The sequence below is a fragment of the Anarrhichthys ocellatus genome, unplaced genomic scaffold (genome assembly GCF_004355925.1).
Source record: "Anarrhichthys ocellatus isolate YVR2014 unplaced genomic scaffold, GSC_Weel_1.0 scaffold5, whole genome shotgun sequence".
NCBI classification, from domain to species: Eukaryota; Metazoa; Chordata; class Actinopteri; order Perciformes; family Anarhichadidae; genus Anarrhichthys; species Anarrhichthys ocellatus.
The window spans coordinates 9,168,140-9,186,049 of NW_022280035.1; the positions used below are offsets into that span (position 1 = coordinate 9,168,140).

At 39.6% G+C, this 17,910-nt stretch overlaps 1 protein-coding gene across 2 annotated transcripts in view; it reads left to right on the plus strand.

The window, feature by feature from the left end:
* Nucleotides 1-16,782, plus strand: part of dnmt3bb.1 (DNA (cytosine-5-)-methyltransferase 3 beta, duplicate b.1) — a 32,573-nt gene extending 15,791 nt beyond the window's left edge. For both annotated transcript variants that reach the window (XM_031845004.1, XM_031845003.1), the window contains 20 exons: nucleotides 1,375-1,525; nucleotides 1,892-1,977; nucleotides 2,077-2,214; nucleotides 2,902-3,051; nucleotides 5,788-5,946; nucleotides 6,061-6,168; nucleotides 7,361-7,502; nucleotides 7,625-7,747; nucleotides 8,121-8,165; nucleotides 8,248-8,327; nucleotides 8,998-9,110; nucleotides 9,230-9,413; nucleotides 10,253-10,337; nucleotides 10,467-10,612; nucleotides 11,369-11,459; nucleotides 11,795-11,943; nucleotides 12,533-12,618; nucleotides 13,046-13,115; nucleotides 13,221-13,339; nucleotides 13,735-16,782. In XM_031845004.1, coding sequence (XP_031700864.1) covers nucleotides 1,375-1,525; nucleotides 1,892-1,977; nucleotides 2,077-2,214; nucleotides 2,902-3,051; nucleotides 5,788-5,946; nucleotides 6,061-6,168; nucleotides 7,361-7,502; nucleotides 7,625-7,747; nucleotides 8,121-8,165; nucleotides 8,248-8,327; nucleotides 8,998-9,110; nucleotides 9,230-9,413; nucleotides 10,253-10,337; nucleotides 10,467-10,612; nucleotides 11,369-11,459; nucleotides 11,795-11,943; nucleotides 12,533-12,618; nucleotides 13,046-13,115; nucleotides 13,221-13,339; nucleotides 13,735-13,876 — 2,367 coding nt within the window. In that variant the 3' untranslated portion in view covers nucleotides 13,877-16,782. The remainder of the gene's footprint in view (nucleotides 1-1,374; nucleotides 1,526-1,891; nucleotides 1,978-2,076; nucleotides 2,215-2,901; nucleotides 3,052-5,787; nucleotides 5,947-6,060; nucleotides 6,169-7,360; nucleotides 7,503-7,624; nucleotides 7,748-8,120; nucleotides 8,166-8,247; nucleotides 8,328-8,997; nucleotides 9,111-9,229; nucleotides 9,414-10,252; nucleotides 10,338-10,466; nucleotides 10,613-11,368; nucleotides 11,460-11,794; nucleotides 11,944-12,532; nucleotides 12,619-13,045; nucleotides 13,116-13,220; nucleotides 13,340-13,734) is intronic.
* Nucleotides 16,783-17,910: the final 1,128 nt, after the last annotated feature.

The window sequence follows — 17,910 nt, forward strand, 5'->3', positions numbered from 1 at the left end:
GTTTTTGGAAACAAGTGACCCAGGTGGAAAGCCATCAAAAGTGTCTGGCAAAGGGACCGCCCATTGTGCTTCGAGGATTAGAAGATTTGGGATGTTCAGCACCCCGAGCTATGACTCGACTTGTATGTGTTGTGGACGTATTGCATCCTGCCAGTCTTTGTCGATGTCAGCCAGCACATTAAACATACTGTCATCATCATCCTCAGCTGTGGGTGGGTTGGCAGGTGAAGGCTATGTGGAGGTCTGTTGTCACAGGCAACACTCTCTGTTTGTTTCTGAGTCTTTCTTTATTCTTCGTTAGCTTCTATATAGTAGTGAGTACTTATAGAAGGCTTCATATGAAATACAAAATACAGTGGAAATTACTGATAGTGATCACGTCTGTCTGGGTCAAATTGATCACAATGAGCTGATGATTATCATAACCATCTAATTGACAGTTATGAAATACAAAGCTTCCCTTTTTACAGGCTTGCTGCCAATTCCTTTGTCTTTTCTAAGGGCTCGCATGAGGCATGAGGCTTTGCCGTTTTTTGGCTGGCTCTGTGTCACTGCAGTGCCGGCGGTACATGCAGGTGAACGGCCAGTTGAGGATTGGCAGAGTTTCATTATGTGACCAGGAAGTTTCAATCTACTTGACAAGGGTGGCTTCAACCACAGGTGCTTTCCCACTGCGCATTAGTTTGTCATTGAGAGAATGATTTTCCTTTTCCCCGTCATGATTTCAATGTGCACGTAGCTCCAGCTTCAGGTGGCCAGTCGCAAAGCAGTCTGGTTACCACGAGGCAAAGTATCGTGGGAGTGAAATCAAGTTTAAAAAAAAAAAAAAAAAAAATTGAATGACGACGACAAAACATGATGACAGACAGAAAAATCAATTGAAGCTTTAAATGTAAAAAAAAAAAAAAAAATGGCATTCGCTCCAGCTTTAATTTCAGCTGTGTTCCCTGAGAAATCATATTTTTTTCTTCAGTTTAAATATTAAAATACTCATGAACATCGACAAGCGTACCTGTTAATTAGATGCATCAGATGGATCATTAATACAAAATTAACCCAGAATCCAGAAGATTATTTAAGATGTATATTTAAAAATGATGTTTTCCCAACAGCATAGTCTTTGGAACAAAACTTAAAGCATGTAATTTGGATGTTTCTCTCAGAAATGCACCCTGGGAGTAGTAGTTATTCTCCTCCTCTCATCACTTTTCTCCACATATTGTTCTCACTCTTCACATCTTTGCCTAACTTTAGTGTCTTTCACTTCCTCACTTCAATCAGTGAATCAATAAATCTAATAATCTGAGCATCTTTTCAGTAAAAGTCGATCAGGTTAAAGTCTATGAGTCACCTTCCCTCTGTCTCTATCCTCAGGCGCCGGTGAACGGAGGCAAGCCTCCCGCTAAAGGCCTATCAGAGAACGACAGTGGCGTGGAGCTGACCAATGAGAACAGCCCTCTGACCGCGGCTGAACCGCCCTCCCCCTTCAGCCCCAAGCAGAACGGAGACGCCGCCTCACCTCAAGGTAACACACACACACACACACACACACACACACACGACAGTGACACGTGTTTTATGTTGTTTCTGTATCACAGCACATTGTATTTGAAATCCTTTAATCTATAGTTGGTAAAACTTTAATATTTTCCTGTAATTTACGAGAAAGGAACTGATATGAACTGTAGATTTAGAGGTTTAATGGAAAATACAATATAAACATTATTAAAGTTCACTTTTATTATAAAGGAATTTCATATTCCTTCACTAGAAATGTATTTCTGGAGAAGTGACTGTCCTGCTACTTGCACATTATCTCTTGAACATATTGAGTTACTTTTTGAGCCATCTGTCGAGCCTTCTGTTGATCTCCTGCTGTTTCTCCTCTCAGATGGTAACCAAGGTTCAGGGGGAAGTAGGAAGAGGAGCAGGAAGAAGTCTGAGGAGGAGGAAACTACCTGGGACTCCGACAGCGAGGTATGACCACAGGCGTGCAAACTTTAATTTATTGAAGCTTCTTTTGGAAGACGTGAAATTCAATCCTCTGAGTGTGTGTTTATCTGTGTTTGTTTACAGGACAAAACTTCAGGAGCGTCTCAGCTGGGTTTGAGACAGACGCCTCGACCCAGAACCATCTTTCAGGCCGGTCTGATACCGCGCACACACAACAAACCTCGCAGACAGAACCGCAAACCGGAGCACAGCATGTTACTGGTAAACACACACACACATCACTGGTTTTTCTTACCCCATGTTAAACCACATGATATTTTCCATTTACAAATGCTGTGGTGTTTATTTTAAAATACATATTAGTCTACTAACTTCCTTCATTGTTTGCGCTTCCCTATTTGAATTTCTTTTTTCAGGCCTAATTCTGATTCACCAAATGTCAAAATAATCTAAATCGGGTTCCTGCCCCTCGCCCAGGATGAACTCGAACATGTTGTTTTGACCCTCCATGCTTACCGTAGTTACTGGTGCAACAGTTTTGCAACGCAGTGGAACAGTTCAGTCAGTTCAGCATTTTTTTTACTCCCCAACATCCTGACGTTTCCATAAAAAGCCTGTGGGTAAGAGTAATGATGTCCACATTTATGACAATGTGGTCGTAAAACAAACACATTTTGATGCAGGTTTAACCTGTTGAAAACGTCAGAGAATAAGAAGGATTCATTTATTCTTTCTTGTTTACCTCTCTGGTGTCCATCCAATTGCCGTGAAAACCAAAAGCAATTTTCCAAAAGATTCTGCAAAAGTAAATGCTAAATAGTGTTTTTTGTCCCTTCATCTACTGTTAAACAATTAAGCTTCTTTCTCTCTCTTTTGCTTCCCACACAAATATTCCTTTGAGTCTAATAAACCTCCATCTTTATCTTCACCCCTGTCTCTCTCCATCAGTGTGCTGGTCGCGGTGGTCCTCGGGTGGCTGCGGTTACGTCCGGCGGAGTCCCAGAGGCTCCCCGTCCCGAGCTGATGGAACAAGACTCCAAGGACTCGGCCCAGAGTATCAGCACCTCATCCAGCTCTGAGATCCAGCCGGAGTACAATGTAAGATGTGTGTTTGGAGGAGGAAGGGTGGAGGGGTGTGAATCACATATCAGGACTAGAGACTAGACCTCCATCCACTCATGGGGGCAGGTTGATGGAAGTTGGGAGATGAATGAAAAAGAAACAAAAACAGTATGTCTGCAGATGCTGAACATAATATTCTGATTGTTTAATCTGGACTCACATATGTGGGACTTTTTTAGTTTGTTGTGTTTTTGTATCATTGTGGCATTCATTTAAAATGTTGAAAGATTCAGTGACAGGATCACAATCAACGACATTATCACAGTTGATATTCATGTTGGTTTTTAACACTGCTTTTCAAGTTACCGAACATTACAACCAAACTAATTTCCCTATTTAAAAAAAATATAGCCCTACAAGGTAACAAAACACCAAACCAAATTACATTCCCCAATGTAATTATTTAAAGTCTATTTAAATATTTATCAGTTCTTTTTCCAAATCTCCATAAATTAGATCCGCCACACAGCATTTATTTAAAAAGAAAATATGTTACTTTTAAAGCAGGTTCGCTGTTACTTCCGATATTTCCTCCTTCTGAAACAGCGGGGAAGAAAGCCAGGAGAAAATGTCAGGAGTTGAGTTTTCATTAAAACAACATTATGACTGTTGTGTTAACTGCATGCTAAATTAATCAGAGCCCACAAGGCCACATTCCTCCTGATTTATCACATGACTGGTTGTTGACAAACAATGTGGCATTTAAAATGCTATTTTTTAAACAGAGTCCGTTGCAGTGCTCATCTACATGAAAAGGCTGCATTACATCCCTTCCAGCCAACTTCACGGAGAGGGCAAAACAGCACCACTGATCTGTTTTAACTGATTATTCTCTGGTCCAGCTCAGCTAAAAACACAAAAACACTGATTCCGTCAGCATGTTAGCGTGACGTTTGTGGGTAACCGGTACCGACAACGCTATCGTCACTTCACCTCTGTCTTCCGCTCCATTAACCTAAACGGTGGCAATGTCTTGGGGTGTCTGATCTATCATCCTCGCTTGTCCCCGACTCTGGCAGCTTAAAGTAGCGATAGCAAGTTTATTGCGTTTGGGGGGATTTTTTTTATATGTTCATATGTTACCATTTTGCAGCGGTGTTGCTCCGCTGTTCGCAGGCGAAACACCGGAGCCATAGAAGCGATACATAGCACGATACTAACGATCTCTCTTTAAAGGCAGATTGCAGAGGCATTTTAAGTATTTATAAACCAAAATTGTCCTATAGCACACCCTGACCCTTAAAGAAATCTTGGAAAAGGGTTGAGGACGTGCAAAGGGAACGAAAAAGAGAGAGACAGCTGTGTCAAAGCAGGAGAGGCAGCTTATTTCAAAAAGGGGAAGTGAAGGTTTGGCAGTAATAGAAAGAGGAGGGTAACTCCCTTCACAGATCACAGAACCTCCCCCACCTGGCCTTGTGTTAGTGCAGGTGGCCACAAACACACACACACACACACATGCTCTGTATCAATAGTTCAAGTCAAGTCGTGACAGGGCCTATGTGTGTGTGTGTGTGTGTGTGTGTGTGTGTGTGTGTGTGTGTGGTGCATGCTTATAAAGATCTGCATGTCTCAGGTCTGTGTGCACAGAATCTCACAGTACACTTGCTTTTTTTGTGCATGCTGATGCGTCTCATTGTGTTGGCGTGTGTGTTTTCACTCGACCCAGGCTGAAGTCAGTGGAGCGTATCATCCTTTCAAAGCCTGATGGGTTTTCTCTCTCAAGGCGGACTGAAGGATCACATAGCCTGGGCTCAACTGGGATTTGTTTGCAAGCATAGAATTCACACCTGCTCAAAAACTAGCACACATAATTTGCAAAAGAAAGAAAGAAAAATGGGTCAATTATGGTTTTATCAGGGATGTTTGATGTCTTCTTTAAATTGCAAAGCTAACAGCAGACATAAAGGAAACATTCCTTAGCAAATGAGGAAATCAGGCTACAATGTGTTTTCATACAGGTGTAGAGTGATGTCAAGGTGGACAAACACGATTCAGTTTATGTTGTGATGCTTTAAAGATATGGACATTTCATCTTAAAAAAATGTCCGTTTTATTGATCCGTGCAGGGCAATCTCTGTTTTAATACTGTCATACTTAAAGGACACTACCTTTTTAAATTAAAAACAGGGTAAACGATTTGTTTCTTTACTCAAATGTCAGCTAAACCTTCTCCTCTACATTCTCTGTCCTCTCTCCAACAAAACATTTGGTTTTGTAATCTGGTACAGGGAAGAGGAGGATTTTATTTTCTCATCCTTTCCCCGAGGAAACAAACGTTTTTGCACAATTTGTGTTTATTACTCTGTTCTCTTCCTGACACCTTTCCTCCTTTCATCCTTTGCTTTTATCTTTTATCTTTAACACTGTTAAACTAGTCTTGAAGAAGCAATACGTTCTTCTCTATCTTCTACTCCATGCACAGAGTTTTAGTTATAGTTTTAGGAGAGATGTTTCTCCCAAAATATGAACGCTTATTTCCTCTTTCTTTAGTTTTCCTTTTCTACGTCTTCGTCCAAACTAAAATGTCCAGGGAGATTTTCAGCTTTACATATATACATATATCTCTACAGCTTTCTGTCAAACCATCAATCTAACTCTCTTTCCATTATCTTCATTCGTCCTCTCTTCTGCCACCTACTTTTTCCATCAGTAAAGTGGTGCAAAGTACAAGATCCTAACCTTATCCATCTACACTCTGCCTCCTCCATCCAGGACAACAAGGGTTTTGGCATTGGTGAGCTGGTGTGGGGAAAGATCAAGGGCTTTTCCTGGTGGCCCGGCATCGTGGTGACGTGGCGCGCCACTGGCAAACGGCAGGCCAGCAACGGCATGAGGTGGCTGCAGTGGTTTGGAGATGGAAAGTTCTCTGAGGTGAGGAGGGAAGAAGCAAATCAGACAGACTGAAGGAGGAAGGGGGGGGAGAGAAATCATATAATAGTTGCACACGTCGTACTTTGTTTGATGCCATGCTTTCTTCCCCTCTAGGTTTCAGCAGACAAACTGGACTCCATCACTGCCTTCCCCAAGTTCTTCAGCCAGGCCTCCTACACCAAACTGGCCTCCTACCGCAGAGCTATCTTCCAAGCACTGGAGGTAAGCGTAGATGTGGATTAGGTGCCACTTTTGGAAATGAACCACCTTTGTTCTTAGTTGCTGGGCAGAGTTAATCTGCCGTCTTCCTCTTCTTCTTCTTCTTCTTCTTCAGTGCAGGTGTCTCCAATTACATTGGCTGTGTGTAGGAGTGTGTTTGTGTGTGTGTCGGGGGAGGTGTCAGTGGCTGACAATATTTCAGATCTGAGGTCTGCTGTAAAAACACACTGGTGTAGTTTCCCTGGCGAGAACGGCGGTTCACTGGAAGTGCATTTATGCATGTTTAGACAGCACCGTATGTGTGTGTGTGTGTTTTTATATTAGTGCTGGGCAAGTTAACGTGTTAATTTCGCGTTAACGCATTCATTAATTAACGCCGACAATTATTTTATCGCGCGTTAACGCATTTTTTAAATTTATTATAATTTTTTTATTTTTTATTTTTTATTTTTTTTATTGAAAGACAAGAGACAATACATATACATAACAACAATAGGATGACAAGAACAGTGGGATAAAAGCCAGCAAACATCCTATAGTCAGTAATTTTAGTGCACCTATATGCTGAAATTCACGGTAAACACATTTAAACGCCACAGATCGGGAGCGAGCGAAGGACTTTGAAAGTTAGCCTAAAGATTAACGTGAGACAACATCCGGTTTCTTCAGACGAACATCCGATTTTCAGAATAAGATGCCAACAAAGTATGAATTATATTCACATTTAGTATAAAACATGCTACCTGCATCTCGTGAACCAAATGTTATTACCCTTTTGTTCATATAGCAGTACTTTTAAAATAAAAGTGCGCAATACACTACTTTTGAATTCATTATTAAACTTTGCCATAACAATGCGATTAATCGCAATTAAATATTTTAATCGTTGCCCAGCACTAGTTTATATGTATATGGTGTGTGCATCAGATACCAAGTAAAACAAACGGATGCATGTCTGAAAGGGATTCCTCCTCACTATCACTGTCTGGTCCTGTCCATAAAAAAGACTGTAATGAGAGAGGACTGCCGGGTTGTCTCTCTCTCTTTTACACTGCCTGCCCTCTCAGCTCACTCGTACAATCTGTCTCTTTCTTTTTTTAAATGAGCCGGGAAGCCGAGAGCAAAGCCTTATGTTTGATGCTTTTAAATATCTTTAAATATATATCTTTAAACAGTTTTTATCTCTTTATCACAGATGTCCAGTGTCCGGGCGGAGAAGAAGTTTCCTCCCTGCGAGTCGGACATTCTAGATGACCAGGTCAAACCCATGCTGGAGTGGGCCAACGGCGGCTTCCTGCCCAAAGGAGAGGAGGGGCTCAAACCTACACACACTGCCGGTGAGCAAGGCAGCAGCACCAGACCAGTCGCTTACTGTTCATCACAAAACAAAGTGCCTCCAAATGTGCCATTCAGTGATGAAATGATAGTAAAGTCTGACTGTTCTTGTGTCTCCCTGCAGACAGTAACCCTCTGGACCACCAGGTCCTCGATGTTTCCCTGCCAGAATATTTCCCCAGCGCCAAGCGGCCCAGAGTCAGCCTCTGTAAGAACAAGGCCGCCCCCGAGGAGTCCTACAGCAGAGGTACATTGCATTGTTTGGAGCTTGAACTTTTTAGTTTTCCTGCTTTTTGTCTGTTAAAGGTTTAAAAGGGAAATAAAATGCGACGTTTGGTATTTTTTTTGTGGTCCAGATTAGCTTATGTTTCTTGCGTTATTATTTTTGCATCAGTTTTATTTGGCTGAGTGTACTGTCGTGTAGAGTAGGGTATTTATTAGAGATTGGCTTAGGACATTGAAAAAAAACCTGCGTTACAAATTGTGCAGGAAAATGTGAAGCTAATAAAGGGCTTAAGACTAAAAGAGTCCCATTGTCCCTGGCGGGATAGTACACGTGTTTGAGACATCCCTAAATGAAAATGTGTTACTTTATAACATTGTCCTTCTTTTCCTCTCAGAACAAATGGTGAATGAAGTTCTGAAGAATAAAAGAAGTATAGAAGGTAGAGACTCAAACTTTCACATTGTGTGTTTCTGTGTGTATTCATTTGTGAATTATTAACCGTGTTGTTTAATTTTTTACAGATTTCTGTCTCTCTTGTGGAAAGATGAGAGCAGCAACCTTCCACCCACTGTTTGAAGGAGGCCTGTGCCAAACATGCAAGGTAGAGCAACAACACAATTTACTATTTTCCACAATCAGTAGCTTAACCCATTGAATTATTCAGTGTGACGTTTTCACGGGTTCCTGAAGGAGGCGCTTTCTGCTCAGCCATGTTGGTCATGTTTGTGTTGCATTCAGAGGTCCTTGTCAATAGACTTTCTCCATGGCACACATGTTGACTTGTCATACCAGTAAAAATGATGACTGGCTGCATTTCATTTGAGTGCTCCAGTCCCATGGCTCTGGCACTGGGACACCGACTGTAAATGAAATAGAGCCATCTTTAAGGTGTCTCGCTATAAGTAGTCAAGATGTCCTAAAATACTTATTTGAAGCTTGAGATAATTGAGCATGCAGTAGTTGCACTCGAACATGTTAAAAAGCTCCCCTGAGATCCACAAACCGAAGCCTCCAAAATGATCGTGCAGCTGAATCCACACAACACAAACTGCACATTATCACCTTCATGAAGGGAGGCTCTATTACAGGAATGTTGTATTAGACTGCATTATTTTAAAATATACTTAATAAATTTGCAACGGAGTGCATGTTTGAAGATGATTTTCTTTAATTTGTTGCCGATGTGCAGCAATGTCAGTGTGACAGTGTAACTAAAGCCAGATGTATTTTTGTGATTTTTTTTCTGTGTGTGTGTGTGTGTGTGTGTTCAGGACGTGTACCTGGAGATGTCCTACATGTATGACGATGACGGTTACCAGTCCTACTGCACCGTTTGCTGCGGAGGTCGAGAGGTTTTGCTCTGCGGCAACGCCAACTGCTGCAGGTCCGACACACAAACACACACACACACACAAAGTAACAGTACACACAATGCATGACCTACTAACTTCCCCACCAATGTGTCTATCTGTCCGTTCACCTCGTCTCCTCTCTTCCTTCCAGGTGTTTCTGTGTGGACTGTCTGGACATCCTGGTGGATCCCGGAGCGTCTAACAGCGCTCGCTATCTGGACCCGTGGCGATGCTACATGTGCCAGCCGCTGCTGCAGTACGGCATCCTGAAGCGACGGCACGACTGGAGCATCAAGCTGCAGGTTTTCTTCACCAGCGACAATGGACAGGAGTTTGTGAGTGACTTTGTAGTTTTTTCACAGATGTTTGACAAAAGTTTAATTTTTGTGAACAAATGTATATTTTTCTTTGTCTGTAAATATTTCTGCGTATACTTAATATCAGTGTTTCCCAACCAAGATGAATCTGTGGGGTAGCAAAATGATGAACAAGATTTTTCTATATTTTCTGCCTTTTTTCAAGTCTCTGCTTTTTACTATGAAATACTGCAAGGTTTTACCTCTTCGGATCGCTAAAGATTATTCAGATAAAACAATGTAAAAAGACTTATGTGACAGTAGAAGGTATTTCTTCCGTTTAAAGTGTCACAAACCAAAAAGGTCGAAACTCACTGCTCTATGTTTTTCTTCTCTTATGTTTCATCTCTTCTTCTCACCACATTTCTGAAATACCTCAAACTGAAATTAACTGAAGTGAAATTCAGTAGCCAGACCTGCAAGGACAAGCGTGATCGGATTAGATCAGCAGCGAACAGGAAGTCAGCTAAATACAAACAATTGAACAACCTAATGTGCAATGCAGTCCAACGATCCTGCAAAAAAAGTAATCTATGACTTTCAAAGTTCAACATTTGTAGAAAAATGTATCAAAGAGCAAATGAGAAAGTTTGAATGGAATCAGCAGAGCAGATCATCAGCTTATCAGAAACGAAGATAAGAGCATGTTTTAGTAATGCAGTGAAATGTATTTGTCACTGTTGAAGAATCTTTAACTCCTGTAATATTGACAGCCATTTAAAATGACTTAACTTATGAAAACATTATCTTTTGACATATTTAGCTGCCCAGATAAGAATTAGCCTCAAATACGATTTGTCTTAATTTTTCTCTTCCAGGAGAAACCAAAGATTTTCCCAGCAATCCCTGCAGAGCAGAGACGACCAATCAGAGTCCTCTCCCTGTTTGACGGCATTGCCACTGGTGAGGACGAGTGTTTGGATGACAAGAAACAGACAGCGAATGAATGTATTTGCACTGATGTCTTGGCCATTTGATGTTTAATTCACCTAAAACGCAGCAGGTCATCATGCAAACTGTCTGTGCTTCCAGGCTACCTGGTTTTAAGGGACCTGGGTTTTAAGGTGGACCAGTATGTGGCGTCAGAAGTGTGCGAGGAATCCATCTCAGTGGGTGTTGTCAGACATGAAGGAAAGATCCATTACGTCCATGATGTCAGGAACATCACCAAGAAAAACGTAAGAAAGAAATAGTTTCAAGTGTCAGGAACATACCTGTTGAAAATGATCAGTTGTATCTACTTAGTGGCAGTTTAAAGCTCCCCCCAACAAATGTTGTTTAAAACATCACGAGACGCGTCATTAGGAACGCAATGCCAGCAAACCCATGGTTTGCCTATGGTACTTATAGGATGATACGTTTTTCATGTGGTGGCCCGGCTTGCACTCTCTTGTGATGCACTTTGTGTTTCTCTAGCAGTTTTTATAGGCGCATAAAAGTTAAAATATTAATACTTCCTTCCTGTTTTGATAAAGGCAGATGTGGTAGGAACAGTGGGACAAAAGCAAATGATTGCGATATTTAATTATGATGAATATATATGCTATCTATTAGCATTAGCACTAGAGATTGAAACCCTAGTTGAAAGGGTAACAGCTACTCTTCACTAATACTCCTCCTTCTGCAGTCTGAAGAGTCCGGATTGGTGTGTTTATAACACAATATGTAGAATTCAAATTATTTGCACTAAAATGTCAAGATTTGGACCAGAATCCTGAATCCATCAACAACTCTCTCAATACCCATATACATTATATTTCAGCTGAAAAAAGTGGTTTGAGTGTTAAGTATTAGTTGCTGAAAATGCATGAAAAATTGGGAATATTTTACTGAGTGAGTTCTACTTTGTTTTCCGTTGATGTTTTGTTGTTATATTCATGCAGTAGCTGCCACTTCCTCAGTCTAACACTCGGTGGTGCTGTTGTCTCTCTCAGCTTCTCGACTGGGGTCCATTTGACCTGGTGATAGGAGGAAGTCCCTGCAACGACCTGTCAATCGTCAATCCTGCCAGGAAAGGGCTCTATGGTAGGTACCTGCCAGAGGAAGTCACGTCGGAGAATTTCTTTCAGTAAAATTTGTTTTGCACCAATGTCAACAAGAATTTGAGCAGTAAATGGCTGTAGTGGTTAATCTCTGTTAGTCATTTAATTTAAATTTGTATGAGTTTAGCTGAATGCCTTTAGTTTTTATTAATTGACAAAAGGCTGTTTCTGATACCCCCCCAAAAAATGGCCAACCTCAAATATACTGAGTGTTTCATCTTTAAAATGTTATCTGGAGTGGCCACTGGGAGGGGCCTATATCCCCAAATCTCATTAAGGAGAAGGTCAGTCTGTACTGACGGTGCTTTGTTTCTACAGAAGGCACAGGGAGGCTGTTCTTCGAGTTTTACCGTCTGCTGAGCGAGGCCAAACCCAAAGAAGGAGAAGACAGGCCGTTCTTCTGGATGTTCGAGAACGTGGTCGCCATGGGCGTCAATGACAGGAGGGACATCTCACGATTCCTAGAGGTGAGTTATATGGACTGTAGAGTGTAAACAGCTGCAAAATATCAAAAACATAAACCAAAGACGTCCAACAACGACAGATAATTATTAAATTTTGTTCATGTGTAGCGAAAGAAGTAGTTCAAGACCTCGACCTGAAGCCTAATGTTAGACCTAACCCTGAGGTGGGGGACATGACAAAAAAATATCATATCATAATTCTTTTTAGGCAGGAACACGATGTTATCACTATTCTTTTCATGCTTATTTTTAAGACTATTTTGCAAGTTACTGAACAGACTACCAGACTAATTTCCCTATTTAAAGAAATATAGGACAAGGTAACAAAACTCCATTCTCAAATGTAACACTTAAAAGTCTGTTTAAAGTTTCTTTGAATCATTATTTAAATGTATTTACTTTTACAAATACATTTGAAACACCACAAGGTATTTATTTAAAAAGATAATATGTCACTTTTGAAACAAGCAAGATAGCTATTTAAGTTTATTTTTAAATAGCAGCGGAGCTAATCCAGCAGTGCTGCGCTGCTTTATTACCATGAGTTTGATTGAGTAATCAATGTGTGTTTTGGTGTGTGTTTTTTTTGCAGTGTAACCCTGTGATGATTGATGCTATTGAGGTCTCTGCTGCTCACCGGGCCCGATACTTCTGGGGAAACCTGCCGGGCATGAACAGGTAGGAACAGGTAGTTGTGATTAATATGTTGCCAGAGCTGCAACGAATATTCAACTTATCGATTAGTGAAATTGACCAAAAAATAATGACAGTTAAAGTAATCTTCCATACAAAAATGACAGAAACTCCATTATATCATATTTAATTTAATATTTTTGGGTTTTGGACTGACAAAACATGACCTTTAAAGACATCACCTTTGAGAAACTGGGATGGACATTTTTTACTTTTTTCTGAAATTTGTCTGAAATTTTTCAGACCAAACAATCAATCAGTTAATTAATAAGTTGCATCCCTACATGTTACACCACGGTATCTACTGTAAGGCTAAAAGTGTTACTGTAATCTACACAGAGATGTTTTGTGTGGGTTTTGCTTATGATATATACAATATATATATGTGTGTGATTATACCTCTACGTTTCAGGCGTCTGTGTGCCTCTGGGATGGACAAGCTGGAGCTGCAGGATTGTCTGGATCACGGCAGAGTTGCAAAGGTTTGATACGTCTACAGAATACTGAACAAAGTCACTCTTCACAGTTTACACTTTTATAATGTGTTACTTGGTCTCTTGTTTGACCATGTTTTTGTTGTTTCATAGTTTGGGAAGGTGCGCACCATCACTACCCGCTCCAACTCCATCAAACAAGGGAAGGATCAACACTTCCCTGTGCTGATGAACGGGAAAGAGGACATACTTTGGTGCACTGAGCTGGAGAGGTTAGCAGGAAACACACACACACACACACACAAACACACACAGAAAGACCCTTCAGAAGATCAAATATATAAGTAATTTAGTTGGATCTAACACTTAAGCTAATGATACAAATCTTGAGTGTCATACCCATATAAATTGAATAGCAGTTGAACGGACATTGAACTGTTGTCCATAGTCGTTTCAATAGTACCAATGAAAATGGCAATTGATGTCAGTTGCTATGGTGGTCGCAATGGCATCGGTACACATAAAAATGGCCGCCGCTCCGACCATCCTGCTACGTTGATTTGAATGGGAATGTCCGTTCTGCTCCTATTCTTTTTCTATGGTCACAGTGCTTAAGCACCATGGTGACATTGATTGTAATAGTGGTTGTGTGTTTGTTACCCTGCAGGATCTTTGGCTTCCCTGTCCACTACACAGACGTGTCCAACATGGGTCGCGGTGCCAGACAGAGGCTCCTGGGCCGGTCCTGGAGCGTCCCCGTCATCAGGCATCTGTTCGCTCCACTGAAAGACTACTTCGCTTGTGAATAGACGCCAGCCATCATCAGCAAAGAGAAGCCATTTACACACACCAGCTTTTCCATTGTGATACTAACTCCGAGGAACATCGGCCGCCCGCCACATTTTGTGAAGAGCCGGAAATTTCTCTCCACTCTTGCAGGAGAATAACAAGTTTCATTTCAAATCAGTGTAGCTGGAAAATAGTGAGAATAGCTGTTTTTGTGTCCAGCCCTCCTGGTGATAATGCACTGCAGCCTTAAACACACATAACACACTAACACAGAGATAAACAAATAAAGCATAGGCTGTGATTCTGCCCATAGTATCACTGATTATATCATCCATAACCGAGGCCAGGAGAGTGCTTTTGTCTCTGGAGGTTCAGCTGAGTTTAAAGGGAAAGATGGCGAAACCTGACTTACCTGTTTTGTTGATTCAGATTAGACCGTACAGGGATCTGAACAGGATTTTCTTTCGTTTGAAATGCCCTTAGAAGGTATTGCTTTTAAGTTGACAACACTTAGTAGTTGTAGAAAAGAGAGAACAACACACAACCAAAGGTACAGCTTTTTACTGCGCTGTATCAAACTTTTTTTGTAGGATGTGTCAAAATTTCAGAGGATGTTTATGCCTCCATTTAGCTGATGATTAAAATGTGTGACAACAGGCTGGTAATAAAAAAAACACTTGAACCAAAGTCATTAGATGGACATATTTGGGCCTACATGCTGTTCCACTAGAATCCGGCCTGAATGTATTTTCTCAAAAAAAGGGGTTTGTCTAGAAATTATATTGGGGCTATCTGTCCAAATTCTAAGATAATAAATATCCACAACTGTACTGAATTATTAAAAATAAATTGATAAATAAAACAGAAACAGCATTCAACAAAAACATATCCTGTTAGTCTAAGCCACACAGGTACTGTGAAAGCATTGTGGTTGTTCAATGCTAAGAAAATAATCTTTTTAACTTCGTTAAAATTACAACATATTTAGATTTGAATATGGAAAGAAAAAAAGTGCTCCGTAGGAAATTACATTCAGCAATGGAAGCTCGTGCACTGCAGGCTAACCTGGAGATGAAGCAGGGTTTGTCTTTATATTTAGTTCATATTCATAGTTTTGTTGTTGTTAATTGTTGTAAAGAAAAATACTATAGTTTAGCTTGTTGTATTTTACTTTGAGATGACTTCATATGAGCAAAAAAAACGGAAAAAAAATGTTTATCAAAGATTATATTAAAATGTTTTTGTATAGATGGTGTAAAACTTGAAACAAGCCGATGCAAAAACACAGATCTAGAGATTGTCTTTTGGGGACCATTCCAGACAGCTAAGAATTAACGAGTGATGCCATTTATCCTGCTGCAGAAGTTTAGATTTTATCGTGAAAAAAAAATACCATTGTTTTAGCTCACTGTAATGGCTGGATGTCAGTGATGTCAGCTACATGTGAGTGAACCTGGTTCAAAGACGTTAACTTGAATCCAGGAAAGAACGAGTGTCACTGTGCGTAAATGTGGTTTTAAAAAGCAAAAAGGTGGGAAACACTGGCCAACACGCAATATTTCTTGTAAACTACCACTGACTAATCTTGTTTTATATGCGTTTTTTTAAGTTTCCCAAACATTTGACAAGATCAAAAATCATCTCTATAATGCTGGTTGATGCTCTGCTTTGTTCTGTGTGGTGCACATGCTTTGGTATACAGTATGTATCAGTAATTACAAGTAGCCTAACTGTCTGATGTGGTGCACATTTGTTGCCAGAAGAACTGTTTTCCTGTGAGACTTCAAACACAGTTATTGCAATAATGTTTTTTAATACTACTTAATAATTTTACACATTGCCATTTTTTGCCTGAAATGACATGTCATTCTGTATGCTTAAGCTTTAGCATGTTCACCAGACAGAGGGATTTACTGAACAGTTTATTTTGGTGCCAATTCTCTTGATGTGAACTAACTAAACTCACAAAAAATTGGTATATTCCTTTGAACTATCTTTTTGTTTTGTTTTGATAACTGGAGGAATTTTTCGATGTTGTCGACTGTCACCAAATCCTACTAAATGGGCATTACCTCAGACAAAGGGGCAACTGTACATCACTCCTCCTGTAGGACCTCTTTTCTGTGAATATACACTGTAGCTTTATGCTCCAATATGCCCTGTCTATATATAGCTTGTATTTTTTCACTGGAACTTTAATTTTTACACAATGTTTTGAGTACTGTATTGATAGAAAGGTTTACAAGTGTTTTAACTCTCTTGTTTGACCAAGAACTACTTTTTTTTAACACAAAATGCACAAGCCTTCTTTTTTTTCTTCCATGTTTAAATGACCAGTTCATTAAGAAATTTATAACTCTTATATGGTGCTCAAAATACCCCTTAAAGTGCCACCAGGAGCCTCTTTAGTCTGATTTTTGAGTCCTTTAAAAAAACCAAAAAGTAATTGTTTACATTCTTAATTAATACTGCTGAGTTTGTTGAATGTTTTGCTTGAGAACAGTACGCAAAAAAAAAACTGTCACATACAGTATATATTAACAGTATAGAGCTTTCGTTAAATGTGTAATGTCCTAGCACATTATAGAGCATTTTAATCAATAGGTTTTTGATATGTGTTATGTTAGATGTAAAACAATTTGAGTACATTTGTAGGCTTGCGTGTGAATATCAGAAGTTTCTAATTTTTTGTACTACAACCTTTTAGTGCGATATATTTTATCAGGATTCCATTTGAGGATTTTCTTTTATTTTGCTGAAAGCTTTTTTTATGGATCTAAAGTGCAAAAGCATTTCAAAAGAACAGATTCTGTGCTATTTTTATACTTCTTTTGATTAGTGGAAAAGCATTGATGCATTTTGTTATGTTTATGTACTTCCTACAGCAACCTTTATATCATTTTTACTCAATAAAAAACTAAAAAACACTTCCATGGGTCCTGTGTGAAATCTTCAATAATTTTTTGTACATTCATCTTTTTTTTAAATATTTACTCTCGGGACCGAAATGTCTGTAAATGTCAATAAAGTTGCAAGAAAAGACATTTTATTATTTTAAAATCCTCTAATTACTTTTTAGTGACTCCATTAATTATTCAGGATATAAAATCACAACATTCATGACAAATTGGTTGAAAAATGTAATTGCTTGTCTGATCTCTCCAAAAGTATTTAAAAGACTTGACAATGGTTTAGATTTTACACCATAATTAAATGATTTATCACTTCTCAACTAATCAATGAATTGTTTTAGGAGTAGTTTAATCATGAGAGAACTTGTGCTGTAATGGATATGAATATGATTCAAACACTTCTTAGAACACAGCCATTCATTTGAATGAGAGTGAACCTAGAAAGGTTTTTACTCTTTAAAATCTCAATATCTGCTTGTGTAATCTGGAAGATTGAAGAGTTATGCCAGAGAAGAAGGTGCTTCTATATGTTTATATGTAATAAAGCAACAATTTTACAGTCTGACTTGAATCAAACAGGGAACCTTGGGGTGAGAACAGAATCTGTGTTATGTGCTCAAATGTTTGGGTTCAGTTCCAAAATTCTGGTGGCTGCAATTTGGACCAGTGTTTTTTAATGCTGTGATGCGGAAGACCTGAGATCAGAATGGTACAGTGGTCCCGTCTAGATGAAATGAATGCATGAATGAGAAGTTCTTCGTCTGATTGTGTTAGAAACAAAAACATTTGGGTAGTATGGTGGTGATTGAAGAAACCTCCTTTAGTGATGTGAAAGCAACCGTAAAAAAACACACACTGGTCCTGATACAGAACCCTGTGGTACCCCACAAGAACAAAATGTGCAAATCAGAGATTTGTGTTCTGCCAAACAATTATGAATACAATCATATGAATACAATATTAGTAATACCAACATATTGCCAGACAGTGTTGTGGCAAAACCAGAATGAAGAGGCTGTAGTTAAGAAACTAGCCTGATAGTGCAAATTTGGATTGGAACAATTGGCACTGAGGAAGTCTGTCAGCTGACTGCAACTTCTCTCTCTCTCTCTCTCTCTCTCTCTCTCTCTCTCTCTCTCTCT